The sequence below is a fragment of the Bufo gargarizans genome, chromosome 1 (genome assembly GCF_014858855.1).
Source record: "Bufo gargarizans isolate SCDJY-AF-19 chromosome 1, ASM1485885v1, whole genome shotgun sequence".
Classification (NCBI taxonomy): Eukaryota; Metazoa; Chordata; class Amphibia; order Anura; family Bufonidae; genus Bufo; species Bufo gargarizans.
In genome coordinates this window covers 12,179,424-12,201,170 of record NC_058080.1, presented here as the reverse complement: position 1 = coordinate 12,201,170, position 21,747 = coordinate 12,179,424, and the positions used below count along the sequence as shown (strand labels likewise).

Here is a 21,747-nt window from a genome sequence, read left to right as displayed (position 1 = left end):
ATTATGCAACTCTATTTCAGGAGTTTGAAGCTTCATATTGGAATAATGGTGCACAGAATATTAGACCTATTTAGAGGGACTGCCCTTTTTCACATGGAGATGTTTGTACTAAAGTGGTCACATGAGTTTCTAGCCGCTATCAACATAAATTACAGCTCTAGGATGCAGAAATTTATTTATGTGCCCCCCCCCAATCAAAGGATGATAAGATTGAAAAGACGGAAAGGAAATCATTCATCTTAGGAAAAATACATACAGAATACGGAGGAAACCTTCTCCAATTCCTCCCAATGTAAACATCACCAACAAATCCCACAGTCTAGCCTTCATTTTTTATGCTTTATAATAATAACAGTAGTAATAATGTATCTTTTTCTTTTCAGGCGCTCCATCAAAGCCAGATTTATATGACAGTGAAGAACAGCAACGTACGTCTGGTAACTTTGTATCAATAACAATTACTGAAACAACATATTGTAACATTTATTATCTCTATAAATATATTGTAACATACATAGTTACATAGTTAATACGGTTGAAAAAAGACATAAGTCCATCAAGTTCAACCAAAGTGTTGGGTGGGGACGCGAATCCCTGAAGGAAGTGAGACTTGGATTTCTACACGTTTTCATAAGCATTAATGTTGTTTACTTTTAAGAATTCATCGAAGCCCTTTTTAAACCCGTCCACTGTTCCTTCTGTGGCCACGTCCTGAGGAAGTCTATTTCACAGAAGCGCTTTGGCGCTTCTGGAGACTGAGCTTTTCCCTCTCCAGTCGGAGGCAGCGCTCCCTTGTCTTCTGAGGGCATTTTACATGGAACAGTTTTTCACCGTATTCTTTGTATGGCCCATTTATATATTTGTACAGGTTCATCATGTCCCCCCTTAGACGTCTTTTCTCAAGACTAAATAAATTAATTTTTTAAAAATCTTTTTCATAACTAAGACCCTCCATTCCCCTTTTCAGTTTAGTCGCTCTCCTCTGTACTCTCTCCAGCTCCAGGGCGTCCTTTCTATGAACTGGTGCCCAGAACTGAACTGCATATTCCAGATGAGGCCGCACCAACGCTTTGTAAAGTGGTAATATTACATCCCTGCCCCGCGAGTCCACGCCTCGTATAATGCATGACAATATCCTGGTGGCCTTAGAAGCAGCTGATTGACATTGTATGCTGTTATTTAATCTACCATCCACAAGGATACCCAAATCTTTCTCTATAAGTGACTCTCCCAGTGGTACATCACCTAGGACATATGAAGCACGGAGATTATTACTACCAAGATGCAGAACTTTACATTTGTCCACATTGAACCTCATTTGCCAAGTTGATGCCCAATCACTCAGAGTGTCCACGTCAGCTTGTAGTTTATGGACATCTTACATAGACTGTACAGTACTACACAGCTTAGTGTCATCTGCAAAAATACAAACAGTGCTATTAATCTCGTCCTCAATATCATTAATAAATAAATTAAATAATAAAGGGCCCAGCACTGAACCTTTGGGTCACCACTTATAACCTGGGACCATTCTGAATAGGAATCATTGACCACAACTCTCTGGACACGGTCCTTCAGCCAGTTTTCAATCTAATTACAGACTATGCTTTCCGAGCCAATAGACCTTACTTTACCTATTAAACGTCTATGAGGGACAGGATCAAAAGCCTCTGCAAAATCCAGAAACACTACATCCACAGCGGCCCCTCTGTCCAGGCTTCTACTCGTCTCACTACATCCACAGCTGCCCTCTGTCCAGGCTTCTACTCACCTCACTACATCCACAGCCACCCCTCTGTCCAGGCTTCTACTCACCTCACTACATCCACAGCCGCCCGTCTGTCCAGGCTTCTACTTACCTCACTACATCCACAGCCGCCCCTCTGTCCAGGCTTCTACTCACCTCACTACATCCACACATGCCCCTCTGTTCAGGCTTCTACTCACCTCACTACATCCACAGCTGCCCCTCTGTCCAGGCTTCTACTCACCTCACTACATCCACAGCCGCCCCTCTGTCCAGGCTTCTACTCACCTCACTACATCCACAGCTGCCCCTCTGTCCAGGCTTCTACTCACCTCACTACATCCACAGCCGCCCCACTGTCCAGGCTACTACTTATCTTACTACATCCACAGCCGCCCCTCTGTCCAGGCTACTACTTACCTCACTACATCCACAGCCGCCCCTCTGTCCAGGCTTCTACTCACCTCACTACATCCACAGCCTCCCCTCTGTCCAGGCTACTACTTACCTCACTACATCCACAGCCTCCCCTCTGTCCAGGCTTCTACTTACCTCACTACATCCACAGCCGCCCCACTGTCCAGGCTACTACTCATCTTACTACATCCACAGCCGCCCCTCTGTCCAGGCTACTACTCACCTCCTCATAAAAACAAATCAGGTTAGTCTGACAACTTCTGTCCTTGGTAAACCCATCCAGGTTATCACTTATAATATTATTTACAGTCACATACTCCTTTATATAGTCCCTTAAGATTCCTTCAAACATTTTTCCCACAACAGAAGTTAAACTAACTGGTCTATAATTACCTGTGGAGGACCTATATCCTTTTTTTAGTATGGGCACCACGTTTACCTTGTGCCAATCACTTAGCCCTGTACCAGTCCCTAGAAAATCTTAAAAAATTATAAACAGGGGCACAGCAATGACTGAACCAAGCTCTTTATTTAGTGGCCCTACCTGCTCAGACCTAGTTTTTTTTAGCATTTATATATTTAAATAATTTTTGGGGATTTGATTTGCTCTCTTTTGCTACCTGCTGTTTGTTTTGTATTTTTACAAATTTTATCTCCTTTTTACTGATTTTATTAAGCCCTTTGTAATCTTCAAAAGCTCCAGCTGACCCCTCAGATTAGTGATTTTTAAATGCCCTCTTTTTGTCTTTTATTGCCCTTTTTACAGTAAGCCATAGGGGGGGGGGGGGGGTACTTTTAGCCGTTTATACTTGTTACCTAAAGGAATACATTTTTTTGTGCTATTACTCAGTGTGGATTTAAAGCTCTCCCATTTATCCTCAGTATTATGTGACAGTAGCTGCTCCCAGTCTATGCCCTGAAATGCTGCCCTCAACCAAGGGAAATTAGCCTTTTTGAAATTTAGTGTCTTTGCTCTGCCTGACAGAGTTTGCTTTTTATAGTTTAGGGGGAATATAATTATATTGTGGTCACTATTACCCAGTGTTTCTCGAACAGTAACATTACCAGCAAGCTTTGCATTATTAGAAATGACCAGATCCAACAGAGCATCGCCCCTAGTGGGAGCTTCTACAGACTGGCCCATAAAGTGGTCCTGCAGCAAGTTGAGGAATCTTCTCCCCTTTGCGGTTGAGGCAGAACCATGACCCCAGTCAATGTCTGGGAAGATAAAATCTCCCATTATGACCACTGTACCAGCCTGTGCCGCCGCTCTATTTGGTTATACAGTTGTGTTTCTATCTCCCCTATGATGTTAGGGGGGCTATAGATTACACCAAGTATTATTTTTTCAGTGTTTATATCCCTTTGAACTTCCACCCATAAGGTTTCCACATCCTCACCCACAATTGCCTCTTTCACACTTGTCTTTAGATCACTCCTCACATACAGGCACAGACACCACCACCTTTTCTATTGACCCGGTCTTTCCTAAATAGTGTAAAATCCTTAATATTAACAGCCCAGTCATATGAAGAGTCCAACCATGTCTCAGCCACACCAACTGCATCTATGTGTTCTTCTAGTACCACAGCCTCCAGCTCCCCCATTTTGCTAGCTAGACTTCTGGTATTTGTGAAAATACATTTTAAATTACTATTACCTGTAAAGTGAATATCCAGGATTTTTGGTTACCTTGGTTGATGTTTGTATGCAACAGGTTCTTGTTACCAGCAGTTCTATTTTCCATCGGTGTATAGTTCTACCCAATCTTCTCCCTACTTTCCTCACTAACCCCAGCCCCCACTAAACCCCCACTGTCCCCTCCTATATCCCACTGTCTATCTACACTACCTACCCCATTATTAGTATGACCCCCCACCCTCCCACCAGGTCCTAGTTTAAAAGCTCCTCCAGCCATCTAACCATTTTTCCCCCCAGGGTAGTTGCACCCTCCCCATTGAGGTGCCGCCCGTCCCTACTGTAGAGCCTGTAACCGACCGCAAAGTCGGCCCAGTTCTCCATGAACCCAAACCCTTTCTTCCTGCACCAGCTTCTGAGCCACTTATTTAACTCCCTAAGCTTATGATCTCTATAGATATATTGTAACATTTATTATCTCTATAGATATATTGTAACATTTGGTTTCTCAGTATTTTGACTTTGTTTCCATTTCCACAGTTGCTACTGAGCTAAGAAATATTCTGAAACACTCGAATGCTGGTAAGGGTCTCTGCAACCGATGCTTGTGATTTTAAGACGTTTGCCTTCTCCAGGTAATGCATCTCCCTTGTTCATTAGCACCTAATGTGGCGATGCATTTACCTACAAAGCAGTCCAGCACAGATGGCGGAGAGTCACATGCTGCTAATGATGGCAACCTGAAGAAATGCTCTAAGACCGCAGTGGAGAAGACACCATGGTGGACCTTAGAGCTGCCCTCAGATCATAAAGTCTTCTCCATCGCAGTGACGAGCCAGAACGACTCCAGTGCTCAAGATCTTCATGAAGCAGAGATTCACATAGGATCTTCTGCGACTGGCTGGAAGAAGAACCCAATGTATGCTTCATATTCTGTACATGTATGGTATATATAGGGGTCAATGCCTGAAAACATGGGACTTATTATTGTGGTAGGTAGTCCTTAGATCTGAGCAGCAGTTCCTGTTATTATGTGCGTGTGTCCTCGCTCACATTTTTCAGTCCATACATAGGACACAATAGGGTGATCGTCACCACATTTAGAGATCTCAATGTTGGGGTATGCTTAATAGCAAATAACTTAATTTCCATTTAAGTTTCCAACTGCATGACCTGCAGCCTTACCTGGCACATGTGGTGGCAGGGGCATTCAAGGTGGGACCATGTTTGAGAAACCTTGTACTCATGTGTTGAACCAAAATGGAGAAATGTAGCTTGCCAGCCGCACATCCACACACGTTACCCCTGCTCAGGGAAAGCATGCTTGCTTCCTCGCAGATTCCTGATTTCGGTAATAATCAGGCAGAGTGTTCCTAAATTACCCTGCCCAATCATACACAGAACTGAATGGTAGTTCAGAGCCTGGAAAGTAACCACAGGACCCCAGGTATACAGCATTAACCCTTCCACTACTCTCTACCAGGGTTTCTTACCTTAACTCCTACAACACATTAGACCAACAGGAATTTTACAATTAACCTCCTTACTGCCCTAGACCACTGGGTATATTGACATTAACCACTTCACAGCACTAGACCACCAGGGATGCAGAATTACTCTCATCTTTGCCATAGACCACCAAGAATACAGACCTTACCCCTTTACTACCCTAGACCATCAGGGAGCCTTACATTAATCCTCCAACTGTCTTACACCACCAGAGAAATGTGTATTAACCCTTGATTGTCCTAGACAAACAGTTACACTAACATTAACCCCTTCAGTACCCAGCTTACCAGAGATTCTGACATTAATCCCTTCACTACTCTAGACCATCAAGGATTCTTACATTAACCTCTTTGCTGTCCAAGACCACCAGAGATGTTGAAATTAGCCTAGATCACTGGGGAAACTTATATTGCCCTCTTCAGTGCCCTTTGTCACCAGGAATATTGAGATTAACCCAGTAGATCATCTACTGCATTACCTGGATGCTATGTGGCCCTGTATATCTGCCTTCTGTAGAGTTAATTATTAGAGTGATGTACGTTAATATTATTTGATGTGGCTCTCTATTGCCGATCTGTATTGCCTGAGTGCCACGTCCCAAACGGCACACTCTCAAAGTCTTAGAAGGAACATTGCAGTGGAGAACGTCTTCCATCATGGCTCTCTATGGTTTTCATATCTTATCTCATAGATGTGGCAAGATGTCGACTATTGGTCCTGGAGAGACGTTTTCATTCAACTGTGATGGGTTAGTGGGCCGATTTGTGACCATAGTTATCCCAGATAAGGAGGCATCCCTCAGCTTGTGTGAAGTCCAAGTTTTTGCCCTCTCGGTGGATACTCCAAGTAAGTCACTAATGTATTCACTTAATATAATTGGCATCCTATTACTTTATAGTCCACACATGGGCATGTCGGCTGAAAATCCTGGAGTTAGATAGGACCCTGCAGAACTTCTCATATAGGAAAAGCTGCAAAAGGGAATTAAACACCTGGGGCAGTGTCGTCTGTATAAAGTGTGGGATGGGAGATATTAGGTGCTCACCTTTGGTGGTTGTGCTAGCAATAAGGACAACCCTAGTGTAGGAAAATAAACAGAAGATCTGCTGCCTAACCCTCTGGACAAAGATTCACATGAACAAGAATAGGTAAGTAGGGACTTGACTGATGCTGGTACTGAGAGGTCTTCAAACAAAGTTCATCCAAGATAGAAGCTTTATTGGGACTACGCCTTTTGGGACTGATGAAGACACTGGTTCAGTGCCGAAACATCTAGTCTTAATAAAGCTTCCATCTTGGATGAACTTTGTTTGAAGACCTGCCAGCACCAGCGGTCGGTCAAGTCCCTACTTACCTCTTCTTGTTCATGTGCATAAGAAAAAAGAACAGTCATCCATCCGCTCATCTTATGATCATATAATGGAAACCGTCTATGAAAGACACAGGTATTGAAGTTTACACCGCCGGATGCTGAATGTCTCTTTTCTCCTATGTACCTTGTGCTGTCTTCTGTACTCCTGGACTGTGCCCAAATATCAGGACTCAGTGCCCAAAGTCTATGGACACCAAAGTCTCAGTGAAAACCAAAACTATGCAGGTGGACAAGATGAGGAATGATCCATTCTGAGGAGCTCGTGTGGTTTGTCTAGGGCAGGAGTTGGCAACCTTTTAATCGATCCCAGGCAGTGGACCTCACTCTGTTGCATCCTTTACTGGAATGATGTGAACACAGATTTTCTGTTTCAGGTGGAGACTGGAATACAGATCTTGAATCTCAGAAGAGTCATCATGGAGGTAATGTAATTTATTCTGTATCTATATGTGCACTGCAGAGGGAAAGCTTTTCTTACCGCTGGCACCGCCATCTCTAACGTCTTGTCTATAATTATAGCGTGGCATCAAATGTGTCAGCCTTTTTGTAAGATAATTGTGTGCAGCCTTACCTTCTTTTTCTAGGAAAGCTCAGTGTCCAACATGTCCACCATTACAGCTTCTACAGATCTGTGCAGTACAGGCTCCAGGGACGTGTCCCCCACAACCAGCGGTCCCTGGTGTAGTGGACCCCATTAAAATTAAGTTCCCTGCATAGTTGGGTGGTTGAGTACCGCTGTGCAAGGAAAGACTGTGGAAGGACCACAACGCTGAATCAGCACAGTGGCCCCTTCATTCTCAGTATCGGTAGGGCTCCTAGAGTGGGAAACCATCTTTGGCCTTTCTTGTGTGGGTTTAGTGGCACAAACTTTCCAATATTTTTATCTCCAAACTTCGGGCATTCAAACCTTGCCTCCGTGACTATCCAGGAACACCTCCAGAACATCTGCTAATGCCTCCAGAACAACCACTCTTGGGGGGGAGTTTACATAAGCCCCTCCCTTTTTGTGCCGCTTTATGGGATTGTCTCACCAAAAATGGAGGTACTGGTGGCCATTTTGGAAGACACCTAAAAGATACTATGGTTAAGAGATTACCAAGGAGAATATTCTTCTTTGTAGAAAAAAAGCGGGCGGCACTCACCATCGTGAAAATATAAGATATTCCTTTATTGCCACATCAAGCAAAACATACGCAGCACCGGAGCTAGGAGTCACTTCCCTGCACACTGGATGCAGCAACGGCTGTTTCACGCAGTATGCGCTTCGTCAGGCTGCTACAGGTGTGTGCACCTGCACTCCACCTCTTAAAGCACTTCACGTCAAAGCATCAGGTGTGCAATCAGTGACGCTCTCTTGGTGCTAATACACATTGGTTACAATTAAGAACAAATTGCTACATTTAACTGTCACGAATGGGAGTAGGGGAAACCCCCATCACGCAATGTCCTAGGCTACCAGGCTGCAATGCCGGGAAAAGGGAGCTGGTCCCCTCCTAGAACTTCCCTCAATAGGCCCTAGTCTCCTGGCTGTATGAGCCCCCTTCAAAGGTAAGGGGACTCATACCCACGTGCCTAGAAGTCTAGGAATCCCTGCATTGCCCTACAACTGATGACAGGGCAGAGAATATCTGTTCATCCACGACACGGATGACAGACGTCTCCAGAGGCCCAGTAGCTGGCAGGATGCAAGACTTTGAGAGAAACAGTACGGCAGGTAAATAGCACAGCAACACAACAAATGCTATCAACACTTACCTGCCGCAGCCGAGATGGAATGACGGCACAAACGACAACCAGGACCTCCCTGCGGCTATAAGATACATGGAGGCTCCAGGCTGGGAAGCACACAGTCTTGCTTTTGCTTAAGCCCCTCTGGGAAAGCAAGCCCCTTCCGGAGCAACATACACACACCAAAAGGAACACGTCAAGCAGCCATGCTGGTCACAACACCACAAATACCAGACATGGCACACCACACTAGACATACAAAAAAACCAGAGAGGAAGCGTACAGGAAACAGACACTAAGGGGTAAGCAATGGACATAGATAACAACAATGACAACTAAGGATGGCTCACACAGAAGGTACACAAACAGCCCAGGAGCAGAGCTCCACACCAAGCTGACAACAAGCAAACTGACCTCAGGCTCCAAAACATCAGAATATAAAGAAACCTGAGGCTACACCTAACACACTCCAACAAGTTTAACCCCGTGCAAATCAAAGCAGGGAAAACACCAATAAAAGGGAAAGACACGCACATGTAAACAACATGTTGACCAGGCAACCACATGCGCGACAACCGTGCTTCGGCCACAACAACCAGCCGAGACACTTGTTGCCAACGGCAACTGCATGTGAGACAAACATACATAAGCCACACAAGCAGTAACCATCAAACGTTGCCACAGGCAACAAGATGAAGCCACGACCTTAACACAAGGTCGTGACATTAACACATTTGTCACAGAGCATTTATATAAGTTACAACAGAACACTGTAATCTAGTCTATCATTCAGGCCTGAGTTTCCTGTTGCCTGCATCCGCAATATACATCGCGCTTCACACTGAAGCAATTGGTGATGTCTATCTCCTCCATTCAAAGGAGGAGGGACGGACTCAATTCCTGCAAATCTTAATGAACTTGCATCTCCAGCGTGCACTTCCCTAAAATGTTCAATGAGTCTGGGGAATCCCTTCCCTGTGTCGACTGAACTCAAATGTTCTCTAACACGCTCAAACATGCAGCGAATCGTCTTGCCAATATAAAATCGGCCACAACCGCAGGTCACCATGTACGCGACATATGTGCTGCGGCAGTTCATAAAGCTGCGAACTCTATAGTTCAAACCAGCCACCCTGATGAATTTGGACTGAGAGTTCCTTCTACACAGGGTGCACCCCCCACACCTGAAATTTCCTACTGGGACATTCCTAGTAAGCCAAGTGGTATTTGGGGGAGTGACAAATCTGCTTCTCACTATTTTATCCTTTATGGTATGGCACCTTCTAAAAGAAATACCGGGCTTATTGTTAGTGATCATTGCTAGGGATGGATCCCTCTCCAAAATATTCCAATTACAAAAAATGACTGACCGTATTTTTTCAGCCATCGGGCTGAACCTAAAGGTAAAAGTAAACCTGTCCATTTCTTTGTCCTCTTTCCCATGTCCCTTACTCGTCAATTGTTTTTGATTATTATTACCTCTCGGGTTTTTCAATAGATCATGCTGAGAAAAATCACTCAGCACTTTGTGCATCCCTGCATTCACCTCATGCTCCGGGTACCCTCTAGACACCAAACGCTGCTTCAACTCTGTAGCTTGGCGGAGGTAACCACTTGTATGACTATTGATTCTCCGCAATCTAATAAACTGTCCATATGGAAGGGACCTTTTCACCCAATCAGGATGGTAGCTGTCATGGTGGAGCAAGGAGTTGGTCGCCGTGGGCTTTCCGTGACCAACTTGTCGTCCCTCACCACGACAGCCACATCCAAAAATTCCAACTACATGCCACCAAAAGTCAATCTAAATTTCATTCCCATATCATTATTGTTCAAATACGTCACAAATTCTCCACATAACTCTTCGGTTCCTGACCATATCAAAAAGACATCGTCCACGAAACGGAGGAATACTTTGATGTATTTTAGATATGGATTGGATAGAGAAAACACATATCTGTCTTCTAATCTAGCCAAATACATGTTGGCAAACGTACAGGAGACCGGGGTCCCCATGGCCGTCCCTAACTTTTGCCTGAACCATTTATTGTCAAACTTGAAGACATTGTTGGTGAGTATGAATGTCAACCCCTCACCAATAAATCTACAAAAAAGCTCACTCTTTCCTACATTCATAAGTATGGATTGGATCGCCTTCACACCCGCATCATGAGGGATGCCGGTGTAGAGGCTCTCCACAGAGACACTAAATGGTCACCTTTCTGCCAATGAATTCCCTTCAACGCAAGCAAAAATTCATTGGTGTCTTTCAGGTACGCCGGAGCACAAAGTAACAGCGGTCTGAGTAACCAATCTATGTATTTTGACAGGGGCTCCGTTACTGGGCCAACCCCCCAGACGATGGGACGTCCCGGGGGGGTGGCTCAGCGACTTATGGATTTTTGGGAGGAAGTACCAACAAGGCTGGGTAGGAGTAGCAGGAACCAATTTTTCCAGCATGTTTTTCCTTAAAAAAAAAAAAAAATGTCTATAAAGCCTTGAATCGGCTTTCTTAACTGCATCTGGATACTCATCACTGGGTTCCCCTCTATCCCTTCATAGACCTCAGGATCTGTTAGTTGCCTTATTGCCTCCTCCATATAATATGAACGTGACATGAGTACCATGTTGCCCCCCTTGTCCGCAGGCTTTACCACGATATCCTCCCGAGTACGTAACCAGTCAAGAGCCTGACTCTCTTCTTGACAGATATTAAATGGTGCCTCGGGATGGATTATCGCCCGGACATCTCTAATCACTTGTTGCTGGAAAATATCGATGCTGCAGCCTGCGGGCATAGGGGGACAAAACGTGGACTTCACGCCACCAGTAAACAATTCTAAACTCTTTTCTTCCACTGGGTTTTCATCCCCCACTAGAAACTCTAAACATTCAATTTCCATTTCATCAAACCTGGTGGATACATTAAAACCCATAGGGTCGGGACAGACAGGTATTTGTACTTCCGGACGCGGTGTCTCAACTTGAGGGACCCCCTTAAACATTTTATGAAGGTACATTTTTCTAATTGCTTTAAACAAATCTACCTCAAATCCCACGGGGTCGAAATTGCTCAGTCAAGCTGTATCCGAGCCCCCAAATGAGGGCCCTTATACAGCCCGAGGGCAACTCGTCCCTCGTGAGATTCACCACCAAGTTATCAGACCCAGGAATAGTCCTATTGGCACTAGAATCAGTTATTTTTTCCACGAGACTTGTTTTCTCATCCTTCTCGATTTTCTGACGCTTTGGGGCCGCGGTCTTTCGCTGGCCTCTTCTGATCCGTTGTCTAAAGGGAAATAAACCATCCCATCCTGATCAGATTTTGTTTGATTCATATCGTCTGATTGACTTGAATCGGATTCACTACTCCGATAATCACTTCTTTGGCGTCTCGTAGGTCTCCGCCTTTGAAGTCTCCTCCTACTCATATTCCAATCAAACACATGTCCCGTGTCATAATCAGATTTGTCTTTTACAAACTTGTCACGTTTTTTATCCTTCACCTCTGCTTGTATGATCACCAATTTTTTATTTAGTTTTTTCTCAAAGTTCACCAGTTGTGTTTCTGCCATACGTGATGTTAATTCAGATTTTGCACAAAGTTTAAGGAGAGACGTGGAGTGTGCCGCTTATAATTCTATTTAGAGTGTGACCAAGGAGAATATTTAACTCAGCACTTTGTATAGGAGCGATTCAATCAAAATGTGCAGGAAAACAGTGGCAAATATCAAATATTCCTATATAATTCTGATACATTCTGTCATGTGTTTACTTCCTTTTCTAGTAAAAAACCTGGCTCCTCAAGGCATTCCATCCCAGTCGTCTTATTACGGCAAACGATCTGAAGTAAGAACAGCCATCGACGGCTCTCTGTCCAGCAATTACATGGCGGGTGAATGCACGCACACCAGAAAGGAGCTGAGACCCTGGTGGAATTTAGACCTTAAGTCCAGTTATCGTATATCATCCGTCGCAATCACCAATCGGGGGGATTGTTGCCAGGAAAGGATCAACGGGGCTCAGATTCTTATTGGGGATTCAGCTGAGAATGGTGGAATTGGGAACCCCAGGTAAGACTTGTTAAGGGCTTGTCATCCAATGTCAGATCAGAAAGGCTCCGGGGTGGATGCCGATCCCAAGAACAGGGAAGCCTAGTGGAGAAGAGGCCATGAAAAAGTCAAGGTGACCCATGGAACCAGTCAAGATCACTGACTCCATATACATTGGAGAGCAGTCATTTATGTGCAGCCAGTCCTCCATCAGAAATTCTGCAGATTATTGCAGTCCCAGTAGGCAGATCCTATCAATCATTTATCCACTGGTCTTTTATGGAAATACTCCATGGTCCACATGCCATCCCATCTTACATACACCAGTGTTAGAGTTTGACTTCTCACGTCCCTCCAGTGTATGGAGCCCTGTGAGACGAGCCGGAGGCAGTGTTGAACAGTCGCCATTTCTTTCAGGTGCGGATTCGTGTTCCGAATGAATTATGGAGAGACATTGTCTTTCGACTGCAAAGGAATGGAGGGGAGATACGTGACCATCGTAATACCAGACCAAAAACAGTACCTGACATTGTGTGAGGTTCAAGTCTTTGGTGAACCTGCTGAAATAGCTCAAGAACAAGGTGAGTAAAGTACAATACACAGTCCTGGGCATCGCTGGGGGCACATAGCCCAGGCGCTGGGTACCAGGATGAGTACCCACAGTCCTTCCTGATCTTTAGATACTAACCTAGGTCAGCAAAATAGATCTCTGCCCCGGATGAAGGGAAAATCTATGTATTGACTCTATATATAGTATGCAATGGAGACAAGTGGAAGGTCACAAGCTAACAGTAACATAGTAGGACCAGGAGCAGCACAGAGTATTTGAGGATGTAGGCATACTGGTGCTATAAGGGTATGACCCATTCATAAAAAGGCTCGATGTGACGGGGCAGTGTAAGATACAGAAGAAGGGTCACTTCAGCAGCACAGAGGAGATCAGGTTTATAATATTGTGGTATCAGACTTAAAGGCTATGGACACCTTTCTACTGATTTATTTAATTGCTCATTTGCTTCCTAAATGCAGAATTAAATATCTTACTAATTATTCTTCAGTGATCATTTTCTACCATTCTGCTTCTACAGAGTGTTTGTCCTTAGCCTCGCTGCTGGATCTGTAGAATTGGACATAAATCATTTAGAGCGCTGCTTGTGGCATCTGTCTCTTCTCTCCCTCTCCCAGTGTTAGCGATAGCAGCAGGGAGGGGGAGGAGGATGCACACAACAAAGCCAGAATTTTTAGAGAGATGAGATTATCCAAGGAGGCAGATCATACTGTGAACTGTAGACAGGCAGGAAGGCACATGCAAGTCAGTTATCAGAGAAGAATGGAACATCCTGGACACACAGATCCAGCATCTATTACTGGGAGTGACACACAGATCCAGCATGTATTACTGGGAGGAACACACAGATACAGCATCTATTACTGGGAGTGACACACAGATCCACCATCTATTACTGGGAGCGACACACAGATCCAGCATGTATTACTGGGAGGGACACACAGATCCAGCATGTATTACCGGGAGGAACACACAGATGCAGCATATATTACTGGGAGCGACACACAGATCCAGCATGTATTACTGGGAAGGACACACAGATCCAGCATCTATTACTGGGAGGGACACACAGATCCAGCATCTATTACTGGGAGCGACACACAGATCCAGCATCTATTACTGGGAGGGACACACAGATCCAGCATCTATTACTGGGAGGGACACACAGATCCAGCATCTATTACTGGGAGGGACACACAGATCCAGCATCTATTACTGGGAGGGACACACAGATCCAGCATCTATTACTGGGAGGGACACACAGATCCAGCATCTATTACTGGGAGGGACACACAGATCCAGCATCTATTACTGGGAGGGACACACAGATCCAGCATCTATTACTGGGAGGGACACACAGATCCAGCATCTATTACTGGGAGGGACACACAGATCCAGCATCTATTACTGGGAGGGACACACAGATCCAGCATCTATTACTGGGAGGGACACACAGATCCAGCATCTATTACTGGGAGGGACACACAGATCCAGCATGTATTACTGGAAGCGACACACAGATCCAGCATGTATTACTGGAGGGACACACAGATCCAGCATGTATTACTGGAAGCGACACACAGATCCAGCATGTATTACTGGAGGGACACACAGATCCAGCACGTATTACTGGGAGCGACACACAGATCCAGCATGTATTACTGGGAGCGACACACAGATCCAGCATCTATTACTGGGAGGGACACACAGATCCAGCATCTATTACTGGGAGGGACACACAGATCCAGCATGTATTACTGGAAGCGACACACAGATCCAGCATGTATTACTGGAGGGACACACAGATCCAGCACGTATTACTGGGAGCGACACACAGATCCAGCATGTATTACTGGGAGCGACACACAGATCCAGCATGTATTACTGGGAGCGACACACAGATCCAGCATGTATTACTGGGAGGGACACACAGATCCAGCATATATTACTGGGAGGGACATACAGATCCAGCATGTATTACTGGGAGGGACACACAGATCCAGCATCTATTACTGGGAGGGACACACAGATCCAGCATCTATTACTGGGAGGGACACACAGATCCAGCATGTATTACTGGGAGGGACACACAGATCCAGCATCTATTACTGGGAGGGACACACAGATCCAGCATCTATTACTGGGAGGGACACACAGATCCAGCATCTATTACTGGGAGGGACACACAGATCCAGCATCTATTACTGGGAGGGACACACAGATCCAGCATGTATTACTGGGAGGGACACACAGATCCAGCATGTATTACTGGAAGCGACACACAGATCCAGCATGTATTACTGGGAGCGACACACAGATCCAGCATGTATTACTGGGAGCGACACACAGATCCAGCATGTATTACTGGGAGGGACACACAGATCCAGCATCTATTACTGGGAGGAACACACAGATCCAGCATCTATTACTGGGAGGGACACACAGATCCAGCATCTATTACTGGGAGGGACACACAGATCCAGCATCTATTACTGGGAGGGACACACAGATCCAGCATGTATTACTGGGAGGGACACACAGATCCAGCATCTATTAATGGGAGGGACACACAGATCCAGCATCTATTACTGGGAGCGACACACAGATCCAGCATGTATTACTGGGAGCGACACACAGATCCAGCATGTATTACTGGGAGCGACACACAGATCCAGCATGTATTACTGGGAGGAACACACAGATCCAGCATGTATTACTGGGAGGGATGCACAGATCCAGCATGTATTACTGGGAGGGACACACAGATCCAGCATGTATTACTGGGAGCGACACACAGATCCAGCATGTATTACTGGGAGGGACACACAGATCCAGCATGTATTACTGGGAGGGACACACAGATCCAGCATGTATTACTGGGAGCGACACACAGATCCAGCATGTATTACTGGGAGGGACACACAGATCCAGCATGTATTACTGGGAGGGATGCACAGATCCAGCATGTATCACTGGAAGGGACACACAGATCCAGCATCTATTACTGGGAGGGACACACAGATCCAGCATGTATTACTGGGAGGGACACACAGATCCAGCATGTATTACTGGGAGGGACACATCCATGTGAGAGAAGTAGGAGCTGGTTGTAAACTGAATACAAGTGTGCCTGGAGATGAATGAAGGAATGAAGATTGTCTCACATTCCTATTCTTCTTGGAACATATAATCCAGTCTGAACAAAATGGAGCGCTACAGTGGGTCATGAAAGCCCCCCACCCCATTACCTAGACCTTCCGCCCTGTCTTCCCACTTTTACTTTTTGAATTAGGTAACAGCAATAAGACTAAAAGCCCAATTGTAACTGCAGTTATTGTTCACTCTTGATGTCTCTAGATTGTGCCTACTTGGCAAGCTTGTTTACCTGGACATGCATTGCAATAGCGCAATGGTTTACCAGTTCTGTAAAGACTGACCGCCATTAGCTTACGCACCGTTGTACTTTCCACTGCTATCTCTATATTTGTCACCTGTATCGCCTACGTTGTTGTTATATATTGAAAATGATAATATAAAGAATTTTGAAAAGAAAAGGAATGAAGATTGCAGCCTGAAACTTATTGCAATGTAACCACTAATATATAGAAAATAATTGCTCTCATGACAACGCCGTCCATAGCCTCTAAATGTATAACTGATCATTTCCTAATTCTTACAGGTAAAGTGGAAGTAATTGAAAATGAAAACCTTCCTGCGGTGACCGGTAAGTATCACAAGTATGAGACTGCTGGAAATGCAGTCCGAGGAGGTCACTGAGCTCCTCTGGCTGGAAATAAGTCTACTCCAACTGCACACATCTCCAGAGCGTCAGGTACTGATTCCGCTGTTCTGTCGTTTTCAGGTCTTGAAGGCAGATATTTCCTTTTCCCAGAGGAGAGTGTTACAGATTACGTCCTGCTGACCCCGAATAGGCCGATGAGCTTGACCTCCTTTACCCTCTGCATGAAGCTGGCTTTAAATGTCTCAGAGAACAGGGAGACCATCTTGTTTTCCTATCGTACCTTATTTTATGATGAGCTAAATCTCTGGCAGGAAAGTAATGGGAACGTAGGGTTTTACATGAGTGGGGAGGGACTAATGTTCCCCAAACTGGATCATAGCAAGGAATGGAACCATCTTTGTCTGACTTGGGAATCCCGGAGAGGTCGATGTGAATTGTGGATCAACGGCAGAAGATCCGGGAACAAACTCTACCGAAGGAGACACACCGTGCGTGCAGGCGGCATCGCAATTCTGGGTCAAGATCAAGATGAACTCGGCAATGGCTTCGAGAAATCTCAGAGCTACGTCGGAAAGATTAAAGAGCTGAACATGTGGAACAAAGTGCTCTCAATAAAGTCCCTCCGAAAAGTATTTAATGGCAATGAAACCCCAAAGGGCGAGGTTTTTGATTGGAGCAACTTGTCCTACTCCACAAAGGGGAATGTAAAAGTCATTTAACAGATCAGTCCTGGCGGGGACATGATGAAGAAGGCGAGGCGATCAGTGGTGGACATTATTCTGGTGGTTTATGTCATACAATAAAATCATCAATACATTCTGCGTCATCTTGTCTTCCAAGGATCCAGGGACATCGCCATGAACCAAGACTGCAAGAGAAGGGCTAAAAACATACTAAACATAGTCATGATAAAAAATATGTGTTAACCAGCATGATGCAGGGACATGTAGATCATAGACTAAATAACAGCACAATGTCAATCAGCTGCATCAAAAGCCATCAGGATACTGTCACATCATCACAGGTGCATGGACTCACAGGGTGGATGTAAGGCCTCATTCACACCTCAGTGAATCATGTACAGAACATGTTCTGTCTGTGTTCTCCACGAACGGCACAAGAACCCATTCATTTAATCTATCTGGGTCGCCTTCACACAGTCAGTATTTGGTCAGTGATTTTGAGCCAAACCTATTTGGTCAAAAGCACAGAAAAGTTGAAGATCTTTTCATTTTACCTTATCTCGGTGTAGCCTTCACTCCTGGTTTTGGCTCTCAGTCACTGACCAGACACTGATTGTGCCTTATATACACATCAGTGATTTTCCGCTGACCATGGATCAGTGAAAAACCCAGGAGCCCTGACCACTTTGGCCTGTGATGAGGACCAAACATGCCTAAATAAGTCTATGGGTCAGAGAAAAGCACTGACACATCATGGATGGCATTTTCTGAAAATGTATTTTGAGGCTAGCGGTGTCCATGGAATATGGATTGATTTACATATATCTCCCTAACACTTGTTGGGACTTTTTTCTTTTATTATTTACATTTGGCCACTGGGACCATCAGTGTCCCTCAATTGACACGTGTTAATAATTCTAAAATGTAACATTTATTACTTGTCCTTAAAATAACTTAATTAGAACTCTATATTGACACTATAATTAAAATTGTCAGCATTGCCTGCCTATTAATGGTTATGACAGTATAGTCTACGATTATCGAGTGTGTCCACTAGGTGGCTCTGTGCACTGCAGCAGCTTGTTTCATACGTCCTTTATTATTCAGGCGTCTCTCTGCCTATATATTGCACGCTGTTATTCCCACAGTGTTAGCTACTGTGCCGCCTTCCTGGACTAGGCTCTTATACTCTGTATCTCTCTCAGACATAGGTGCAGGCCAGGCTACCGCTGGCTAAAACGCTAACATCACTAGCTGCCCCCCGACATGTTTCGCCGACCAGGCGTCTTCAGGGGTTTGGGCAGAGGACAGTCCCATCATGGACATCTTCATGGAGGAACCATTGACCATCTTGTCACCGATGTCATCACGGACACAGACATATGAAAGAGGCCTTGTATTACCACTGCGCCAAATTAGTGTAAGGAGACGCTTCTAAGAGGTTCCCATGAAGGTGCCCGGGGGGCTTATACATTCTAAAAACACTCCTGCACAGACACACGCCGACGACGTTCCCAGAGTAAACTTCTTTGAGGGAGATGGAAGTTAGAACTGATAATAAGAACTGAGGAGCTACGTGCAGAGATGGAAGGTTATAAAACCTCATGAAATTATTACCCGGTGTAAATGCAAAATGCAACAATAACTTCACAAGAAAAGAAAAACAGAAGGCGGCTCACCTCCACCCCCTGCCCACACAGGCCACAGGGCATGCCCACAAATCTCCTCCACAGTCCGTAGGCAATGGCCATAGCTCACCATTACCGCTCCCTACAGAATGACCTCCACACAGGTCACAGAGCATACCCACGTTACTATCCCATAGTCAATAAGTGATGGTCAGAGCATGCCCACAATATTATCTCATACCTCCCAACCGTCCAGGATCCGGAGAGACAGTTCCGGATTTCAGTGGCTGTCCCGGTATGGGGGAGGTATTTCTCTCTTTCTGGCAGCTGTCCCTGCGTCCATAGGAAGCAGAGAGATTTGCCATAATGAAGCAGAGAGCCAGCATCGGCTCCCTGCTTCATCATTCCCACCGACTCTCCACACCACTGGTCTGTGCGGGGGAGGGGCTGGCTGGCAGTCAGCCTCGGCTCCGCCTCCTTCACAGACCAGAGCAGCCGATGTCCTGCTGCTGCAGCTGCTGGGAAGAAGGTAAGTATGTGGTGTTTATTTTTTTACATTCTGTGAGGGGCACAATGTGGGTATATTACTGAGGGGCACAATGTGGGCATATTACTGGGGGCACAATGTGAGCATATTACTGGGGAGGCAAAATGTGGGCATATTACTGGGGGCACAATGTGGGCATATTACTGGGGGCACATAACTTGGCATATTACTGGGGGCACAATGTGGGCATATTACAGGGGGGCACAATGTGGGAATAATACATGGGGTCACAATGTGGGCATATTACAGGGGGGCACAATGTGGGCATATTACAGGGGGGCACAATGTGAACATATTACTGGGGGCACAATGTGGGCATATTACTGGGGAGGCACAATGTGAACATATTACTGGGGGGGCACAATGTGAGCATATTACTGGGGTGGCACAATGTGAACATATTACTGGGGAGGCACAATGTGAACATATTACTGGGGAGGCACAATGTGAACATATTACTGGGGAGGCACAATGTGAACATATTACTGGGGGGGCACAATGTGAACATATTACTGGGGAGGCACAATGTGGGCATATTACTGGGGGCACAATGTGAGCATATTACTGGGGGGGCACAATGTGGGCATATTACTGGGGGGCACAATGTGGGCATATTACTGGGGGGGGCACAATGTGGGCATATTACTGGGGGGGGCACAATGTGAACATATTACTGGGGGCACAATGTGAACATATTACTGGGGGGGCACAATGTGAACATATTACTGGGGGGGCACAATGTGAACATATTACTGGGGAGGCACAATGTGAACATATTACTGGGGAGGCACAATGTGAACATATTACTGGGGGCACAATGTGAACATATTACTGGGGGGCACAATGTGAACATATTACTGGGGGCACAATGTGAACATATTACTGGGGAGGCACAATGTGAACATATTACTGGGGGCACAATGTGGGCATATTACTGGGGGGGCACAATGTGAACATATTACTGGGGGCACAATGTGAGCATATTACTGGGGGCACAATGTGGGCATATTACTGGGGGCACAATGTGGGCATATTACTGGGGGCACAATGTGGGCATATTACTGGGGGCACAATGTGGGCATATTACGGGGGGGCACAATGTGGGCATATTACGGGGGGGCACAATGTGAACATATTACTGGGGGCACAATGTGGGCATATTACTGTCACGGACAGTGTACAGGAAACAAGGCAAAACAACATGCATAAATGACTCGCTGGATCCAGAAGCTAAGGAACAAAAGGGAGACCCCTGTAGAAGACCTGGGACTTTCCCTGGCTGCTCAGCCTATGCATAGATCCGAATGGTGGAGGTATGCATATCCACGTACCTTGACTATATAACCCCTGAGCACCCTACAATAGTGAGGGGACACGACCACCGGCTCCCTACACCAGACACGGAGGGAGTCAGGGTCACCTGGGATCCAGCAAACAGAAAATAACAGATAACAGTATAACACTTAACTTTGTAGAGGAGAGGAGAACCAGATAGAAATATAAGCCGCCCAGAAAAGCCTTCTGGGGAAGAATTTAAAGGGCAGCAATTAGTCCAACACATAACAGCTGAGAGAGGCTAACGAGAGGAGGAGCTGAATACCACAACACAGAAACTCAAGGAGGAGGTTCTGAAAGGCCTCTGTCAGAGCTTCTCAGCTGTCTGGTTGTGACAGTACCGCTCCCTCTACGAGTGGACTCCGGACACTCAGAACCCACCTTCTCAGGATGGGACCTATGGAAAGCCCTGATGAGACGAGAGGCTTTAATGTCCGTCACTGGGACCCACATCCTCTCCTCAGGACCATACCCCTCCCAGTGAACAAGGTACTGAAGAGAACCGCGGACAAGACGAGAATCCACAATCCTAGAGACCTGAAATTCAAGATTCCCATCAACCATAATCGGAGGAGGAGGCAAAGGCGAGGGTACAATGGGTTGAACATAAGGTTTCAATAAGGACTTATGAAAAACATTATGGATCTTCCAAGTCTGAGGAAGATCAAGACGGTATGCAACAGGATTGATGACAGACAGGATTTTGTAAGGCCCAATAAACCTAGGACCCAACTTCCAGGAGGGAACCTTCAATTTGATATTCTTGGTAGACAACCACACC

At 45.5% G+C, this 21,747-nt stretch overlaps 1 protein-coding gene across 2 annotated transcripts in view; it reads left to right on the top strand.

Moving 5' to 3' along the window:
- The window catches only part of LOC122938780, a 291,534-nt gene that overhangs the window by 10,290 nt on the left and 259,497 nt on the right, over window positions 1-21,747 (top strand). For both annotated transcript variants that reach the window (XM_044294547.1, XM_044294565.1), the window contains exon 14: window positions 384-428. In XM_044294547.1, the coding sequence (XP_044150482.1) occupies window positions 384-428 (45 nt within the window). The remainder of the gene's footprint in view (window positions 1-383; window positions 429-21,747) is intronic.